We start from the raw sequence: 17086 nt of genomic DNA, 5'->3' as shown, positions 1-17086 counted from the left end.
ATTTTTTTGTTTGTTATTCTATTGTGAAAAAATAACAGAAAAATGAATGTGCCTATTAATATGGATTTTATTTATGATCGCTGAAGTCTACATTTAATATTTGATGTTGTGTTTAGTTCCTTCCAAAAGTGCTCTAATTGTATTCACTGTTTTGTCTAGGTATGCTTACATATGCCAGCATGTTTATTTTTTCTTAAAAAAAAAGTCCAAGGTTTTTGAACCCCTCGTTCTTCCAAGTGCAATTTGTACTCTTGAAGGTGTTGACAAGTGTTACCAGCCTCACAGCAGAGCTTGAAATAGTCTCTCTGCTAAAGTTCATGTAAGTACACACTTGAGTGTCAATTAACAGAACCAAAGAAATGATACTTTTTTTTTCCCATATTCTATTTATTTTCGTAAACATGAGGTATTTCAAAGTGCTATAAGAGTTGCAGCACAAAATATACAATAAAACAAAGAACTTTTCCATTTACCCAGTTCTATGCACCCAACAGTAACAAACATATAAAACAGGAAGAGAAAATGCTAGGTAAACGCTTAGAGAGAATATTTCTGTACAAAAGAAAATTATTTTAGTCCAAAAAAAAAAAAAAAAAAGGCATAAAGTAATTCTACTTAAGTCACAACTCATTTTCATATGAAAATATAAGTATCAAATTTAGTTATGTTTCAACATCACACTAAAGTATATAGGTGTGTAAGAATTAGAACGGTACATAACAGGTTAACAATAGATTTGTATACAAAGTTTTATGATCCTCAAACATTGAGGACTTACAGTACTTTTAGGTATATAAACTTCCAGTCTAATATTGGTAGCTTTAATATTTTTGTTTTAAATGTACAAAAAAAAGGCAGAGTTTGTAAATGGTATTTACATACAACACTTTGGGTGATCCAAGTGTTAAGATACCTCCAGACATACACCCTTTACAATGTAAGCACCACTGAGAATGCGGAATGAACCACTTAAAGTTAAGTGCCACCAGCTATGTGTGTCCACAGTATGGCACAAATGTCCTTAGTCTTTCTGAAAGTATAAAGGCAAAGAAAGGACACATCCTCCACTCAACTGTAATTGTCTGTGTCTGAATTCAGGCAGTATTTCCAGGGCCAATTCAAACCTGAAGTGAAAACAAGTGATCATATTTTTTAATGTGACTGGATTGAAAGTAAACCCAACATTCTTAATGTCAAAAAAAATGTGCAAAAGTGGCAGTGAGAGTCCTGATAAGTGGCTTAGCGAGTCCTTGTCTGCGCTAACCTTTTAAGTAACTGCAGTCGCTTTGCCTGAAGTCTGTCCTTTTCTAGCTGCAGCTTGTGTTCATCTGCTTCAAGGGAATGTACATATTCTGTGGCTTTTTTCAAGATGACCACTTTGGCGGCTTTTTCGTTTTTCACCAGCTCTGGGACATGGTCCCTTAGTGTAAGGAAGCTGGACCTCAGGTCGTTGCGTCGCTGCCTCTCCAGAATGTTGTGGTTGCGTCTGCGCTCGCTGTCCTCCGAATCAGAATTGCGGGGACTCGAGCTTTTGGCCCTCGGGGGCATGACGCTCTTGGCTGGTCTGGTCACTTCGTTCTTTGTTTTTTTCAGAGGAGGCAGCTCCTTACACTCTGTGTAAGGGGACGGAGCTGCGTAATTGTGTTGCTGGTGGATGGGGGCACAGCGTTTGAGGATGAACTCATGTTGAGGCTTTGTCAGGGCGGTGCTGCTGATGCTGTTGCTGGTGTTGATGCTGCTGCTCTTGGGTCGGACAGTGATGGTGAGGGTGGTCATAGGCCTGTTAGCGGAAGACCGCCTCTTCTCTACTGTGACAACGTCAATCTCCTCCTCGTCTTCATCCTCCTCCTCATCGTCTTCCTCCTCCTCCTCCTCCTCCTCATCATCATCATCGTCATCCTGGTCATCTACAATGAGCAAAAAAAACCAAAACAACAACAACATTCTATTACTCTGCTTATGTCAAGAAACTATAAACATTCATTGTTGACAAAGGCTCAAATGAGTCCTAGGCCATCCTTCACATGCTTTGGTTAGGGACTTACTCTTGCATTTAGTGCTTTTACACTTTATTTGGTTCTCAGGACTGTACAGCAGTGTTAATCACAGAGACAATTCCCTTAACATTGAAAGTGTCTTTTTTTAAGCATTATTCCTCATAATAATTACCACAATATATTCTAATCATCATTACTGTGACACTACTTTTTCCTGTAGCAGTGACAAAATATGTGACTGACAACGCTATTATTTATTATCTGACAACTGCTTGCGGTGAAGGTTGACGAGATGTTACACTGGGACATCATCTGGAATTCTGCCAGGAAGCCTAGGTAGGCAAGGGAAATGTTGTGGAATTCTGTAATTCGTTTGCCTTGCAGCAATGTACAGGATTATGCGCTCTCTGTTTTTTGCAGTTAAAACTAGAACACATAAATGCATATTTGAAAATGTTAACAAACTTTGTTCAAATATTAGATCTATATTAAAATGAAAGGAAACAACATGCTACATCATGAAACTGAATAAAAGCCACCAGGCTTGGATTATATTCCCAGATAATAGCAGCATTAGTGCAGGTCAAACTTCCAAATTGTGGAAGCAGGTGTGGTGGTTCTCATAAGAAGCCACCCCCAGGAGTGACTAGCTACTACTTGAAACATGAAATACTGTTATTTACAACAGTTTAATTGAACTTTTTCTCATGTGTATATAAAATGCATTTGAAACTAATTAGACAGCAACTTGAGATCAAGACATTTATAATCTGTTTTCCATTTCATAAATGTTTTATCAACATACTTCAAATAAGAGTTACAGGAAGCTGAATGTTCAAGTCTGTTAAAGAAGAGCAAAGGAAATTTGTTTCCATGTAAACACCAGATGAGATAGTTTGGTGCACTAAAAATCTCAAACATGGGGGACATAAAACAAAGGATACTCCCACTTTCCTACTTTAACCACAAACTGACTATATATATATATATCATATATTATATATAGATATATATAGATATAGATATATATATAATATAGATAGATAGATAGATAGATAGATAGATAGATAGATAGATAGATAGATAGATAGATAGATAGATAAATAAATAGGAGAGAAAACAAGATCATTGCTGTAATTATTCTAACCGCCATGAAAAGCAGTTGCAGTTGGTGGGTCTCTTTAAATCAGTTTTTTGGGTCTGAGCCAAAAAGACAGCTGCTGGGAGGAAGTGCTTCCTTATTCAAAGCTGTCAAGGAAGGCATTAAAGCGACAGAGTCCGTTTCCAGACTGGCAGGTTTTACAGCAGGCATGACCGCCCCATGGGTTTTCTTACTGTTACATAAACCACACTTTAAACAAATCCTCCACTTAAAGGGCCATGTACTTGTGCCTACTTAAGTACCCATTTACTTGTGTTTGTTTCTTAATTGACATTAAAAGATAAAAGGGAATGCACACACACACACACACACACACACACACACACACACACACACACACACACACACACACACACACACACGTGTTTCCAATTAGTGAGGAGGGTGAACAAACTGGTAGCCCCCCAAAACTATCAAGCTTCCAACTTTAATTAGTACCCATAATGCACACAAATATTAAAGACCATTACATCACTAGCTATCCTAATGCATTGTGCCATTTTCAAATAACCCTATAATAAGGAGCAAGTTCACTTGTAGGCATGCTTGGAAATCATTTTAAGGATACACTCTGTCCTGTTAATGAAGTGCCCAGCAACTTACAAAAAGTGTTTTGAGCAACAGTGCAACAACTAACAACCCACATTTTTCTTACTCTGGAAAAAGCATACTTACTCTGTTTCTTCTTTTGAAAATCCCTTAGTAGATTGTGCTGTATCAGTTTATGACATACCCGCTATCTGAAGAACTCAAATATATTCTTTTAACTATTGTTAAGGGGTGGAGAACACGTGTTTCTGTATTCAAACAATAATTCTGCGCTGCTTCTTCCACCTCAACAAAATATATGTGTGTTTTAAATATATCTGAATTTGAACAAAACCAGAGCTCATTGCTCTTATGTAACTGCCAACTAGGTATAAAGTTCATTTTTACGCTGACGTGAAAATGTCTGATCTTTTTGTACTGCCACCTGCTGATACATGTTGCCCATGCAGTAGTCGTGATTATATGAACTCACATCAATATATCACGGTTTGTGTGTGTGTGTGTGTGTGTGTGTGTTTTTATGCACACTCACCGGAGTCACTAGGGGTGTCATCAGCAGCGTTGTTGGTTACAGGAGGTGTACTCATTCCTGGTACGGTTCTGGTGCTGTCGATCTTATTGATTGGAAATGGAAACACCACAGCCGGATCCACGCATTCGGATACCGAATTGTTCAGATCGGCTTCCTCCTTGTTCCCAGCGCTGTTGTTACTCACACCGCAACTGGTAACTGCGGAAATCGCTTTTCCTAGCGTCTCATTCACCACCCTCTCTAGCTTTTCACGGGCAGAAAACCCGCTCCACATACAGTCTTGGATAATAATTGAGTTCAGATTGCTTTCCAGTCCAGATCCAAAGAGGTCGCCCTCTGATGTCCCCCAAAGGTCGTCCTCGGGGAGCAAAAGGAGTTCTGAAGCCCAGTTCAGCGGGTCTCCTGAACCAAATCCTATTGCCCCGGAATCGGTGGACCCTGAAGCCAGGTCCCCTTGCAATCCTGCTCGGCTAGGAGAGAGGGGAGGCGTCGGCAGCAACTGGAATTTTTTCCAGATGTCCTCCCCGGGTGGAGCGGAGTCAGGACAGCAGAAATAAAAATCATCTTCATCGGGATAGAAGCAAGGTTGTAGGGAGTCAAACTCCAAATCGGAATTTTTACTTATTATCCCAGGCATGGTTTTCTATCCAGTGGAATCCTAGAAAAAAAAAAAGAAAGCTGCCAAAATAAACAAAAAAAAAAGACCTTAATGGGTACAGATACATATGTCTTGACACGTTATATATATATATATATATATATATATATATATATATATATGTATATTATCGTTTTTTTTATTTTTCGTAGCTACATGTTTAGTCGAGTACAAAATAATAATATTAATAATAATAATAATAATAATAATAATAATAATAATAATAATAATAATAATAATAATAATAAACTTGATGACGGGTATCATTTGTTGTCCATATTTCCACCATTTGATATTACTAATATAAAGGATAATTAACATAATATATAATTTTATTTTAATATTATTAATTGTAAAGATTTTATTCAAACTATTATTACTAAATAAAAAGAATTATAATTTTTTCTAAGTTGATGATAATTAGATAATATATATATATATATATATATATATATATATATATATATATATATATATATATATATATCTATATCTACTCATAAATAAAAAAAGCAAAAAAACAAAACAAAACAAAACAAAAACGCCTTAATATTAAAGTAGATTGGTGTGAGCTCCTATAGTGTGAAGCGAAACACTGTACAACCGCTACTCTCACTGATATTAACAAGATAATTTTAACAACACCAAAAAGCAAAGCGATTAAATGTTGTTGCGCTATACAACACAAAACTATTTACTAACCTTGCAGACAAACTGTCATTAATGGTATTTGCATAATTTACCCTGACATAAGCTAAACGCTTATCACAGTTGTCCTGGAAAAAACCCCAAAACAAAACAAAAAAACAACCTTCAGGAGGTTATTTGGAAGTGAATATAAAAAAGAACAACTCGCTTGCACAGCTAAAACGGGTTAACGTTGTCTCACTGCCAGTTTGCAGGGATATAAAATATAACCTTACCTCCAAAAAAAGATCAGAGCTATGTGTGTAGTAATTCCAGGAATCAGCAGATCCTATATTTAAGTCTGATCATCTACCCCTTTGGTTTCAGACAGAGAACTGTCAGGGTAAGTCTGCTGCTGTTGGATATTATTCAGTGAAATTTGGGAACACCCGGAAAAAATCAAACATTCTCCTCCCATTCATGTTGGGAGGGGCTTAGCCATTCCTTCAAGTAACAAGACCTGCACAGTGAGTTTGGAGAAGAAAAAAAGAGTCTAAAAAAAACCTTCAACCGAGAGACGCAACACATTTGACTGCGTTAAAATTAATGATATGTGGTATAAACGCTGAATATAAAATATATGTACATATACTGTGGGGAATGATTCTGAGCAGAGTCGTGCTGATGTAATTTGAAGTACCCTGTGATTTACAGAGATACACTTGAGCACATTATCGGCAATAAAGGCGAGTGCTAGTCTGGTAGAAAGCAGCGCATTAGCAAATTATTGAATAGACGGTAATTAACTGGGATTTATGTGAGTATTATTTATGTATAATATGCTTTATTTTTTTTTAAAGTTAGAAACGTGGCCAAAGTGTAACAGCTATGTACAACACAAAGAATTGGAAACAAAATGCTACCCGCACTGGAAAGATACATGTAAACCGCGACCTCTTGTGGACAGAGAAACGCTCTAGTTAATTTATCTTTCATGTTAAATCTAGTTACGTATTAACTCATCACAGGGACAATATTATCAAACAGGACAACTATGAGATACGTTGTTTTTGACTCCCTAAAGCCAACTTGAATGAGAACAACACATGTTCCTATACCTTGATTTGCTTTGATTATGATTATGATAATACTACTACTACTACTATGACTACTACTACTACTACTACTACTACTACTACTACTACTACTACTACTACTAATAATAATAATAATAATAATAATAATAAAAAATGCTTACAGACTGTACCATGTTTTAATACTTATCTTATAAATAATCAAGATTTTTTAACATACTTTGTCATATATATAATATATTCATAGTAAAGTATATAGTATAAAGAATTGTGTATTTAAATGGAGAACATCAAACACTTTTGTATAACCTTATTATGTTGTCATGTCTTTTACAAGATAACAAAATGTGTAAAAGATGGATTTCTATGAGCCAGATTATTATTGCATAAAGACCCTGAAAAGTGGCACAAATATGTTGTTCAATATAGTACCTATGGTGCATATAAGAGGCTTTAAGGACACAACATACCCTTTTATGGTTAATTAGTAAAGTCATATAATCAGGCAACACATTTTTTCATTCTTTTACTTTTTGTGGATAAGACAAATGAAAGCACTTGTACCAGCAGGCTTGTTTTTATATTACAGCAATTCTTTATATACTCTGATTTGATTTTGCATGCTATTTGGATTATCCGTTTAGTATCCCATTATAATGTCTTCTTAATCCTCGTGCATCACTTTCAACACATATTTGGAAAGTTTAATAAACCATCATATTTCAACTTTGGGGCAGCCTCTGATGCAGCTTGAGCAAGGTGAAAAATCTATAATTAGGCCAGCATAAAAAAATGACCACAAGGGGTGTGCACTGGAGATTACTACTGGTTACTGGCACAACACCCATTTTTTTATTATTTCAAATCTTGTTTCAAGAGCTTTCCACCAAAAAAAAAAAAAATTGATTGGCAGGTCACTGATACAAGGGGTTAGCAGCCTCCATTGGTCTACTTGTGCTGGATTGACCCATTAGAAATACATTTTAATATGATGCAATGATAATATATCTTTAAAAGCAACACTGAAAGTATAGCCTATGAATGTGATTCTTGTGTAATATACAGTGTAAGGAAGCAGGAGGAATGTTATACAGTGTTAAAGATGAGTATGTGTTTTGAATTAAATATTTGTAGGTAACAAAATAGTTCCATGTGTTTTTTTCTCACCATGCACATGAATGGGCAGTTTTGAAAAAAAAAAATGAAAAACATACATGCATTTTTATTTTTAAACATGATATCTGGTACTACTCTAGGTTAAACACATCTTTGTTTGCAAGCCATGCTTTTAGATTGTACTTCCTGTGTCATTTTACCTGGAGGTTGAAACTGACCCTCCTTCACTGACTTCCTTCCTGTCAATTACAACCAGTTGCTTCCCTTATTGACTTTCCTGCTTTCAGTCGATAACATGCTTTACCCAGAAGACACTGCTCAGGGGAAATGACCCAGTAAGTGCAAATGCCACGAATAAGGCATAGAAACTGAGAGCTTCCTTTAACTTTAAATAGTGCCAAATATCATGGGTAAAAATGAAAATACATCTGTGCTATAACATGTGTTTGAGACATATTTAGCTAATGGAAGTACAACACAGATATGATTTACGACATTACTTTGTTAGCTACAATTACTTTAAGAAGGAGCAAACAGGCTTTATTTGTGAATACAAGGAGTGACCCCACTGTATGAAGTAAAGTGTCATTTAAATGTCCTCTCTTCAAGTCCCCAAAGTCTCTCTGACTGAGTACTTAAAGAAATATAATATTTAAAACAATTTGGAAGAGGAGTGGGAGTGAGAACGGAAAGGCAACACAAGACAAGGGGGGAACAGGGTCACTGCCTGGGGAGTGGGAGGGAAAGGAAACAAGTAACATTCCCATCAAGGCTTCCAGATGAAATTACACTGGAAGGTGGCAAAACTGTGTTGACAATTGTGATTATTTGTCTTGGTGGTAAAATCTGTGATAAAAACAGTTTTCTCGTGTGGAGCATATTAAGCTAACCTTCATAGCAATTGCAATACTTTACTGAAAAAAAAAGAATCAGATGATTATGAAATAGTGTGGTAGCAGGAGAGACAGCATCATACCCTTTTAAGTACTTCTCTAGCTTTAGTGAGCAAGGGTTCGGGTATGTCAACAAGTCTTGCACTTGAAAGTGTCGTGTATGCAGGTCTTACTGACAATAATTAGCTTATGCAATGATAATAATGATAACCATTATGTTTTTTTTTCCTTTGTCATGAAATTCAATTATAAATGGTTTCTAATAAAATATGACTGACAAAAATGTTTTACCATATTAATTGTGTGAAAAGAATATATGCATGCCCAGCATTTTATTAAAATAATTTTGTAGTACTGTTAGTAAGTTATTAAATATCTCTTTTTTATCAGCTGCAATTTGGTTATTTCACTAATACTTCACCTTTGCTAATTTGTTGCTTTTTTAAGGCTTGTGCTTCTTAATAAAAAAAAAATAATAATAATTGTCCTCCTATTTAATGTGCATTTTTGTAATGAGTTAGGAGTCAGGCAATTCTGTGTTTTTATATACTGGTTCATTGTCATAGGGGCGGCGAGACACTGAAGCATGCACATTGTTTCCAGGAACGATGGAAGTGTTGTTTTGTTGATGCTATGTTGAAGTATGTCATGTATTTTTTTGTTAACAACGATAGCATATTGTCAGAATTAGGAAAAGAGGCTGTGGTGTGAAACAAAAAAGACTACTCAAGGAAATAATTGACAACCATCTGTTTGACAGCAAGCAACATGCACAGTTCGAGAAGAGACCTTCAGTATCAAAAAGACCATCTATAATGTGGAGATAAGCTGTCAGAATGACAAAAACAGCGAGGTGCCAGGAAGGAAGTACTATTGTAATTAGTGTCTTGGAGAAACTGGGGCAAAAATGGATGACTGTCTTAAAACAACAATAGGCATGCTTACACACCTTGGTTTGTGTTAAAGGCCAAACCTGGTTGTTTTGGGGGAGGGCTTGTTATATTTCAGCCTACTTATTGTGTATCATTATTTCTTGTGTCAGTTGGTGTGCAGAGATACATATTATACAGCAGCTTTTTTGATTAACATATATTATGTGAAGGTGGAAGTGAGTTAACATGATTGTCACGTGATCCTCTTTAATTATTTATAGTTTTAATTGTTCACATTGTCTAATTTCAATGCTTAAATATGTGTAACTATATACATAGTAGAATTTCGTTTTGATTTTTTCTTTTTGATTTCATAGCTATGCTGGTGGTCATGTCAGCTAATCTGTGCACATTTGAAATAATACAGTGTTAAAAGAATGTGTAATGTAATCACAATTTTCATGCATTAATGTTGTATAACTTGATCATCAGAATAAAAGAAGGAATGTACTGTTATTATTGTTTAGAAAAAAAATATCTTGCAGGATTATATTTGTATGTGCTATTATGCAACCTGTATCCATTGTTGCAAAAATACGGCAGTAAAATTTAAAAATAATACTTATATGACCCACACTTATCAGAATAGATAAACAAAAACATTTTACTATATTTTGTTGTGTTATACTGTATATTGCAGTAAAACAAAGGGACAGAAATGATTTATGTAAAATGATAAAAATATTAAATAATCCTTCTAAATACTGTAGCTTGTTATCAGTAGCATACAAGAGCAGCTTGGTATGGGTTTGAAACCACTGTGTTCTTCTTGTTGTTTTGATTCACTTGCAATATTTTCTGTTTCAATCATCAGATTCCACTCCTGATCTTTGTTCCAAACATCTTCTAAATGTTTTAATTGAACCGATTAAGCCTCACTCCAGACCCTGATGTAGTTAATTATATTATTTTACCTGTTAAACCTGGAGTGGGATGGCCCAGACCGTAATTGGACACCCCTGATCTACATAGAAATGGTTGTAACGAGAAAGCAGAGTTTACTGTTTGCACATTTAAGTGAAATAACGGCCATAAAACATTTGTATTTAAAGACATCATTTCATCACAGATTTTCCAATATTTCTGCAGTTTTCTTAGCTGCTCAGCCTTGTAATGAGAACACTTTTCAGCTTGTGTGTAGGCTAGCTACAGTAGGAATGTTATTACTTTATGACAGAGAAATGTCTCAGGGGATAGCTTCATGAATGGTTAGGCAATTAGGCCAACAAAGCTAAAAGATTGAGAAATCATTTGTAGAAACAACTTCATGAAATTACGCTGCAAGTAATAAGAATTTTGTACAAGTAAAAAAGGAATAAAATAATAAATTTATGCGGCTTGTTCAACCCTGTGAACAAAATATATTAGGCAGAGAGGCATTGTATACTCCCCTCTTCAGATAAGATTGGAAGTGAGGAGGTGGTGGTGGATGAGGTGAGGTGGTAATTCATAAGCATGTCAGGATTGAGTTTGTGACTTAGGTCTATATACCTTATAGGTTGATGGAAACTTGCCGGTAATTGTAGATTTGACCAATGAATGAATGTGATTTACTAGGAGCTTGTATTAATGATACTATAGATTTCCTGCCTGAAAACCTTGAGCATCAGTTGACTCTTCAGTGACCACTGGCAATCAACCAAACTGTTTTACAAATTCCATAATCTCCTGCTTGTGATACTCTGTAACGTTAGGTAAGTAGGATGTCTCAATTGGACTGATGAAGGAATTGCTCCGCCATTTGCTATACTCAGTTTGAAAAATGTACGTAACCTTTGGTTGTCCAATTTCTCAAGAGGGATATTTTTGCAAACAAACGCCTCTGTCAGGTCAAAATTTTTTCAGTGGACTTTTGGAACATCAAGTCACCTTTTTTTGTTTCTTTGCAAGTAAAGCAGTCGCTCTGGATTTCCACCTTTCTCTTTCGGTGAATACTTGAATCTAAATGCCTGTTAACAGCTGATTCTTGGTAGTGATCTACAGTAATGTTGCAGGATGTACAGAAGAGCTTACTTCCATCGCTGTGTAAACTCCTGCTGGATGCTGCTTTACGTGATCTACTGCAGACACATTTTTAATCTTTTTAGAAACATCCATTTTCGTGTTTACAGTGTGTAGTATTTGGAATGGCACATATACAGTTTATTTACTGTTTCAATAATGTACAAAGTTGTTGTGCTTTTTAACACCTAAAATGTATTTTAAAAAAAAGAATGCAGCACTGATATATTTCTATATTGTTAAGTCCAATACATTCTTTTTTAAACAAGTCAATAATACTCAGGTTGTGATCTTTACTTATTGAATCACAATCTATTAAAATGACTCATACACAGTTTTGCTGTGACAGATCAGCTGTGTCAGTGCCACGCCCTCACCACCTTCTGTCCAGAGTGAGATGTGCGGTTTTCAAGAGGCTGGCTTGTACACATAAAACATTAATTCTCTAATTTAAAGCGGTCGGTTAGCTTACAGTAACATTCTTTCTTAACATGTGTTATTCATTTAGTACAAATATATTGCCAATTTAAATTACAAAAGCTCATAGTCAACAGAGGCGTAAAAAAATCCATGATGTCCGCCAGATAAGCTACATTTTGTGCGTTAAAAAATGTTTATTACACGTTTAAATCATTTGTTTTAATGGTTTAATTTCAGATATGTTTAAGTATACAACAACTGATTACAAAAATTGATTTGATCTTTTTTTGATAAAATAAAAAATTACGTTTTACCACTACCAATAGGTTGATTGGAACTTGCCGGTAATTGGCTTGTAGTTTGAACAATTAATAAAAGTGATGTACTAGGAATACTGTATTAATGATACAGTACTATAGATTTCCTGCCTGAAAACCTTGCAAGCTTTATATTCATATGACTGTATTCATACAATCACCGTTTTTTAGTCTAAAAGTGTTAAAGATGCCCCTGCAGTGTTTGCAAGAAACTCATTATTTTCCTTTTCTGTATTTGCTGTTTTCCACATCTCAGCAAAATTATTATTCACACATCACAGGTAGAGAATAGGTAAATAAGCAAGGGAATTACTTTTTAAACTTTTACTCAGGAATGTTCACCAGGAGAAAGATTTTTCTTCTAAAATCCCCAGTGTATGCATCCCATCCAACCCATACTCCCTCCTGCAACAATTGGTAATATGTGGGATGGACCACACAGAATACAGCAAAGGGAAAGTAATGCATTTCCTGTAAACTCTGCAGGGTGTTCTGTAACACAAAGCTAATTCCCATAATAAACCTTTTAACCTGCAAAAAGCCATTTTAGTTTGGGGATAAGCTCAAGTTTGTTTTATCCTCTATTTAATGGTTTCATGCCTTACCATGATACTTTTTATGAACTGCATATCTATGATCAGCATAAACAACCCTCAAGGGCCTTTACACTATTATAAGTCACTGAGCATTTTTGTAGGGCAGTACTACAAGCTGCTATGGAATATAATAGAGAGGAACTTGAAAGTTGAATTTAAATATGAACTTTTATTCACACAGATCCCAAATCTCTTTACATGCAATGTAAAACTGAATCATTCAATCAAACCACTTCAACTTGGTACAGTTAGCAAACAGCAGACTTTTCTTATCCTGATGTATTTTCCTTTTTGTCTAGATTCATATAATATAGTTTTCTGAGTACACCAGAGTGTAACCATTAACCTGTCCCCCTGTAACACTCTCTAGAGAGTGTGTAAGAAATGCATTGGTAAGCCCAATACCTTGTTATGGCTACACCTTGGTGTACCTGAGGTACCTAGAGTTAGATATATATATATATATATATATATATATATATATATATATATATATATATATATATATATATATATATATACAGTGCCTTGCAAAAGTATTCAGACCCCTGACCAATTCTCTCATATTACCGAATTATAAATAGTACATTGAAATTTCGTTCTGTTTGATATTTTTTTTTAAACACTGAAACTCAGAATCAATTATTGTAAGGTGACATAGGTTTTATGTTGGGAAATATTTTTAAGAAAAATAAAAAACTGAAATATCTTGCTTGCATAAGTATTCAACCCCCACACATTAATATTTGGTAGAGCCACCATTCGCTGCAATAACAGCTTTAAGTCTTTTGGGGTAAGTATGTACCAGCTTTGCACACAGTGTCGGAATGATTTTGGTCCATTCTTCTTGGCAGGTTTGCTCCAGGTTGTTCAGGTTGATTGGACATCGCTTGTGGACCGCAATTTCCAAATAGTGCCACAGATTCTCAATGGGATTGAGATAAAGACTTTGACTGGGCCACTGTAGAACGTTCACCTTTTTGTTCTTGAGCCACTCCAGTGTTGCTTTGGCCTTGTGCTTGGGATCATTGTCCTGCTGAAAGGTGAATTTCCTCCCAAGGTTCAGTTTTTTAGCGGACTGAAGCAGATTCTCTTGCAGTATTTTCCTGTATTTTGCTCCATCCATTCTTCCTTCAATTGTAACAAGATGCCCAGTCCCTGCTGATGAGAAGCATCCCCACAGCATGATGCTGCCACCACCATACTTCACTGTAGGGATGGTGTGTCTTGAGGCATGGGCGTGTTAGGTTTGCGCCACATATAGCGCTTTGAGTTTTGGCCAAAAGCTCTATCTTGGTCTCATCTGACCACAAAGCCTTTTCCAACATCACAGCTGGGTCACTCTCATGCTTTCTGGCAAACTCCAGACGTGCTTTCAGATGGTACTTTTTGAGTAACGGCTTCTTTCTTGCCACCCTCCCATACAGGCCAGTGTTATGCAGAGCTCTTGATATAAGAACATAAGAACATAAGAAAGTTTACAAACGAGAGGAGGCCATTCGGCCCATCTTGCTCGTTTGGTTGTTAGTAGCTTATTGATCCCAAAATCTCATCAAGCAGCTTCTTGAAGGATCCCAGGGTGTCAGCTTCAACAACATTACTGGGGAGTTGATTCCAGACCCTCACAATTCTCTGTGTAAAAAAGTGTCTCCTATTTTCTGTTCTGAATGCCCCTTTTTCTAAACTCCATTTGTGACCCCTGGTCCTTGTTTCTTTTTTCAGGCTGAAAAAGTCCCTTGCGTCCACACTGTCAATACCTTTTAGAATTTTGAATGCTTGAATTAGGTCGCCACGTAGTCTTCTTTGTTCAAGACTGAACAGATTCAATTTTTTTAGCCTGTCTGCATATGACATGCTTTTAAGCCCGGAATAATTCTGGTCGCTCTTCTTTGCACTCTTTCTAGAGCAGCAATATCTTTTTTATAGCGAGGTGACCAGAACTGCACACAATATTCAAGATGAGGTCTTACTAGTGCATTGTACAGTTTTAACATTACTTCCCTTGATTTAAATTCAACACTTTTCACAATGTATCCAAGCATCTTGTTAGCCTTTTTTATAGCTTCCCCACATTGTCTAGATGAAGACATTTCTGAGTCAACAAAAACTCCTAGGTCTTTTTCATAGATTCCTTCTCCAATTTCAGTATCTCCCATATGATATTTATAATGTACATTTTTATTTCCTGCGTGCAGTACCTTACACTTTTCTCTATTAAATGTCATTTGCCATGTGTCTGCCCAGTTCTGAATCTTGTCTAGATCATTTTGAATGACCTTTGCTGCTGCAACAGTGTTTGCCACTCCTCCTACTTTTGTGTCGTCTGCAAATTTAACAAGTTTGCTTACTATACCGGAATCTAAATCATTAATGTAGATTAGGAATAGCAGAGGACCTAATACTGATCCCTGTGGTACACCGCTGGTTACCACACTCCATTCTGAGGTTTTTCCTCTAATCAGTACTTTCTGTTTTCTACATGTTAACCACTCCCTAATCCATGTACATGTGTTTCCTTGAATCCCAACTGCGTTCAGTTTGAGAATTAATCTTTTGTGCGGGACTTTGTCAAAAGCTTTCTGGAAATCTAAATAAACCATGTCATATGCTTTGCAATTATCCATTATCGATGTTGCATCCTCAAAAAAATCAAGCAAGTTAGTTAGACACGATCTCCCTTTCCTAAAACCATGTTGACTGTCTCCCAGTACCCTGTTACCATATAGGTAATTTTCCATTTTGGATCTTATTATAGTTTCCATAAGTTTGCATATAATAGAAGTCAGGCTTACTGGTCTGTAGTTACCTGGTTCAGTTTTGTTTCCCTTTTTGTGGATCGGTATTACGTTTGCAATTTTCCAGTCTGTCGGTACCACCCCTGTGTCAAGAGACTGCTGCATGATCTTGGTTAGCGGTTTGTAAATTACTTCTTTCATTTCTTTGAGTACTACTGGGAGGATCTCATCCGGCCCAGGGGATTTGTTTATTTTAAGAGCTCCTAGTCCCTTTAACACTTCTGCCTCAGTTATGCTAAAGTTATTTAAAACTGGATAGGAACTGGATGACATGTGGGGCATGTTGTCAGTATCTTCCTTTGTAAAAACTTGTGAAAAGTAATCATTTAACATATTTGCTATTTTTTTTCTTCCTCTACGATTTTGCCATTTGTATCTCTTAAACATTTAATCTCCTCTTTGAATGTTCTCTTGCTGTTGTAATATTGGAAAAACATTTTGGAATTGGTTTTAGCTCCCTTAGCAATGTTCATTTCTATTTCTCTCTTGGCCTTTCTAACTTCCTTTTTGACTTGCATTTGCAGTTCTGTGTACTCTTTCTGTGTACTTTCTTTTTGGTCCTTTTTTAATGCTCTGTAAAGTGCCTTTTTTCGCTGAATATTTTTTTTAATTGATCTATTAAACCATTTTGGCAATTTAGTTTTACATTTAGATTTGTCTACTTTAGGGATATAATTGTTTTGCGCCTCTAGTACTACGTTTTTGAAGAACAACCATCCTTCTTCTGTGGGTGTTTTCTCTATTTTACTCCAATCTACTTCTGTTAGTCTCTGTTTCATACCTTCATAGTTTGCTTTTCTAAAATTGTAAACCTTAGCTTTAGTCTTTACTTTTGAGGATTTAAAAAACACTTCAAATGAGACCATGTTGTGGTCTGAGTTTGCCAGTGGTTCTCTGACCTCTGTTTTAGTTATTCTATCTTCGTTATTTGAAAAGACTAAATCAAGGCATGCCTCCCCTCTAGTGGGTGCCTTCACAAATTGTGTTAGGAAGCAGTCATTTGTCATTTCCACCATTTCTATTTCGTCCTTCGCGCTACCCACCGGGTTTTCCCATTTTATTTGGGGGAAGTTGAAATCCCCCATTAGTATGGCTTCTCCTTTGCTACACACATTTCTAATGTCATTGTATAACAGATTATTGTGCTCACCGTCTGAATCTGGCGGTCTATAGCATGCTCCTATTATTATGCCTTTTGAATTTTTGTCTGTTATTCTGACCCATATTGATTCGGTTTTATTTTCTTTGTCCAGGTTTAACACCTGGGCTTCAAGACTGTTTCTTATGTATAGCGCTACCCCTCCTCCTCTTCTGTCCTGCCTGTCTTTCCTATACAGTGTATACCCACAAATATTATATTCGTCCCCATCACTCTCAGATAACCACGTTTCTGTAAC

At 36.0% G+C, this 17086-nt stretch overlaps 1 protein-coding gene across 2 annotated transcripts; it reads right to left on the bottom strand.

The window, feature by feature from the left end:
* Positions 1 to 377: 377 nt before the first annotated feature.
* Positions 378 to 5962, bottom strand: mycn (MYCN proto-oncogene, bHLH transcription factor). Of its 2 annotated transcripts, none has more exons than XM_041249689.1 (3): positions 5822 to 5962; positions 4241 to 4898; positions 378 to 1907 (listed from the first exon to the last, which is right to left on the bottom strand). In XM_041249689.1, exons 2-3 carry the CDS (start codon positions 4875 to 4877, stop codon positions 1240 to 1242), a joined length of 1305 nt encoding a protein of 434 aa, XP_041105623.1. In that variant the 5' UTR covers positions 4878 to 4898; positions 5822 to 5962; the 3' UTR covers positions 378 to 1239. The 2 variants fall into 2 exon arrangements, with proteins under 2 accessions (XP_041105623.1, XP_041105622.1); XM_041249688.1 differs by having other exon boundaries at positions 4241 to 4918; positions 5822 to 5961.
* Between the last annotated feature and the right edge of the window lie 11124 nt (positions 5963 to 17086).

The sequence above is a fragment of the Polyodon spathula genome, chromosome 5 (genome assembly GCF_017654505.1).
Source record: "Polyodon spathula isolate WHYD16114869_AA chromosome 5, ASM1765450v1, whole genome shotgun sequence".
NCBI lineage: Eukaryota > Metazoa > Chordata > Actinopteri > Acipenseriformes > Polyodontidae > Polyodon > Polyodon spathula.
This window is presented reverse-complemented; position numbering and strand designations above follow the sequence as displayed.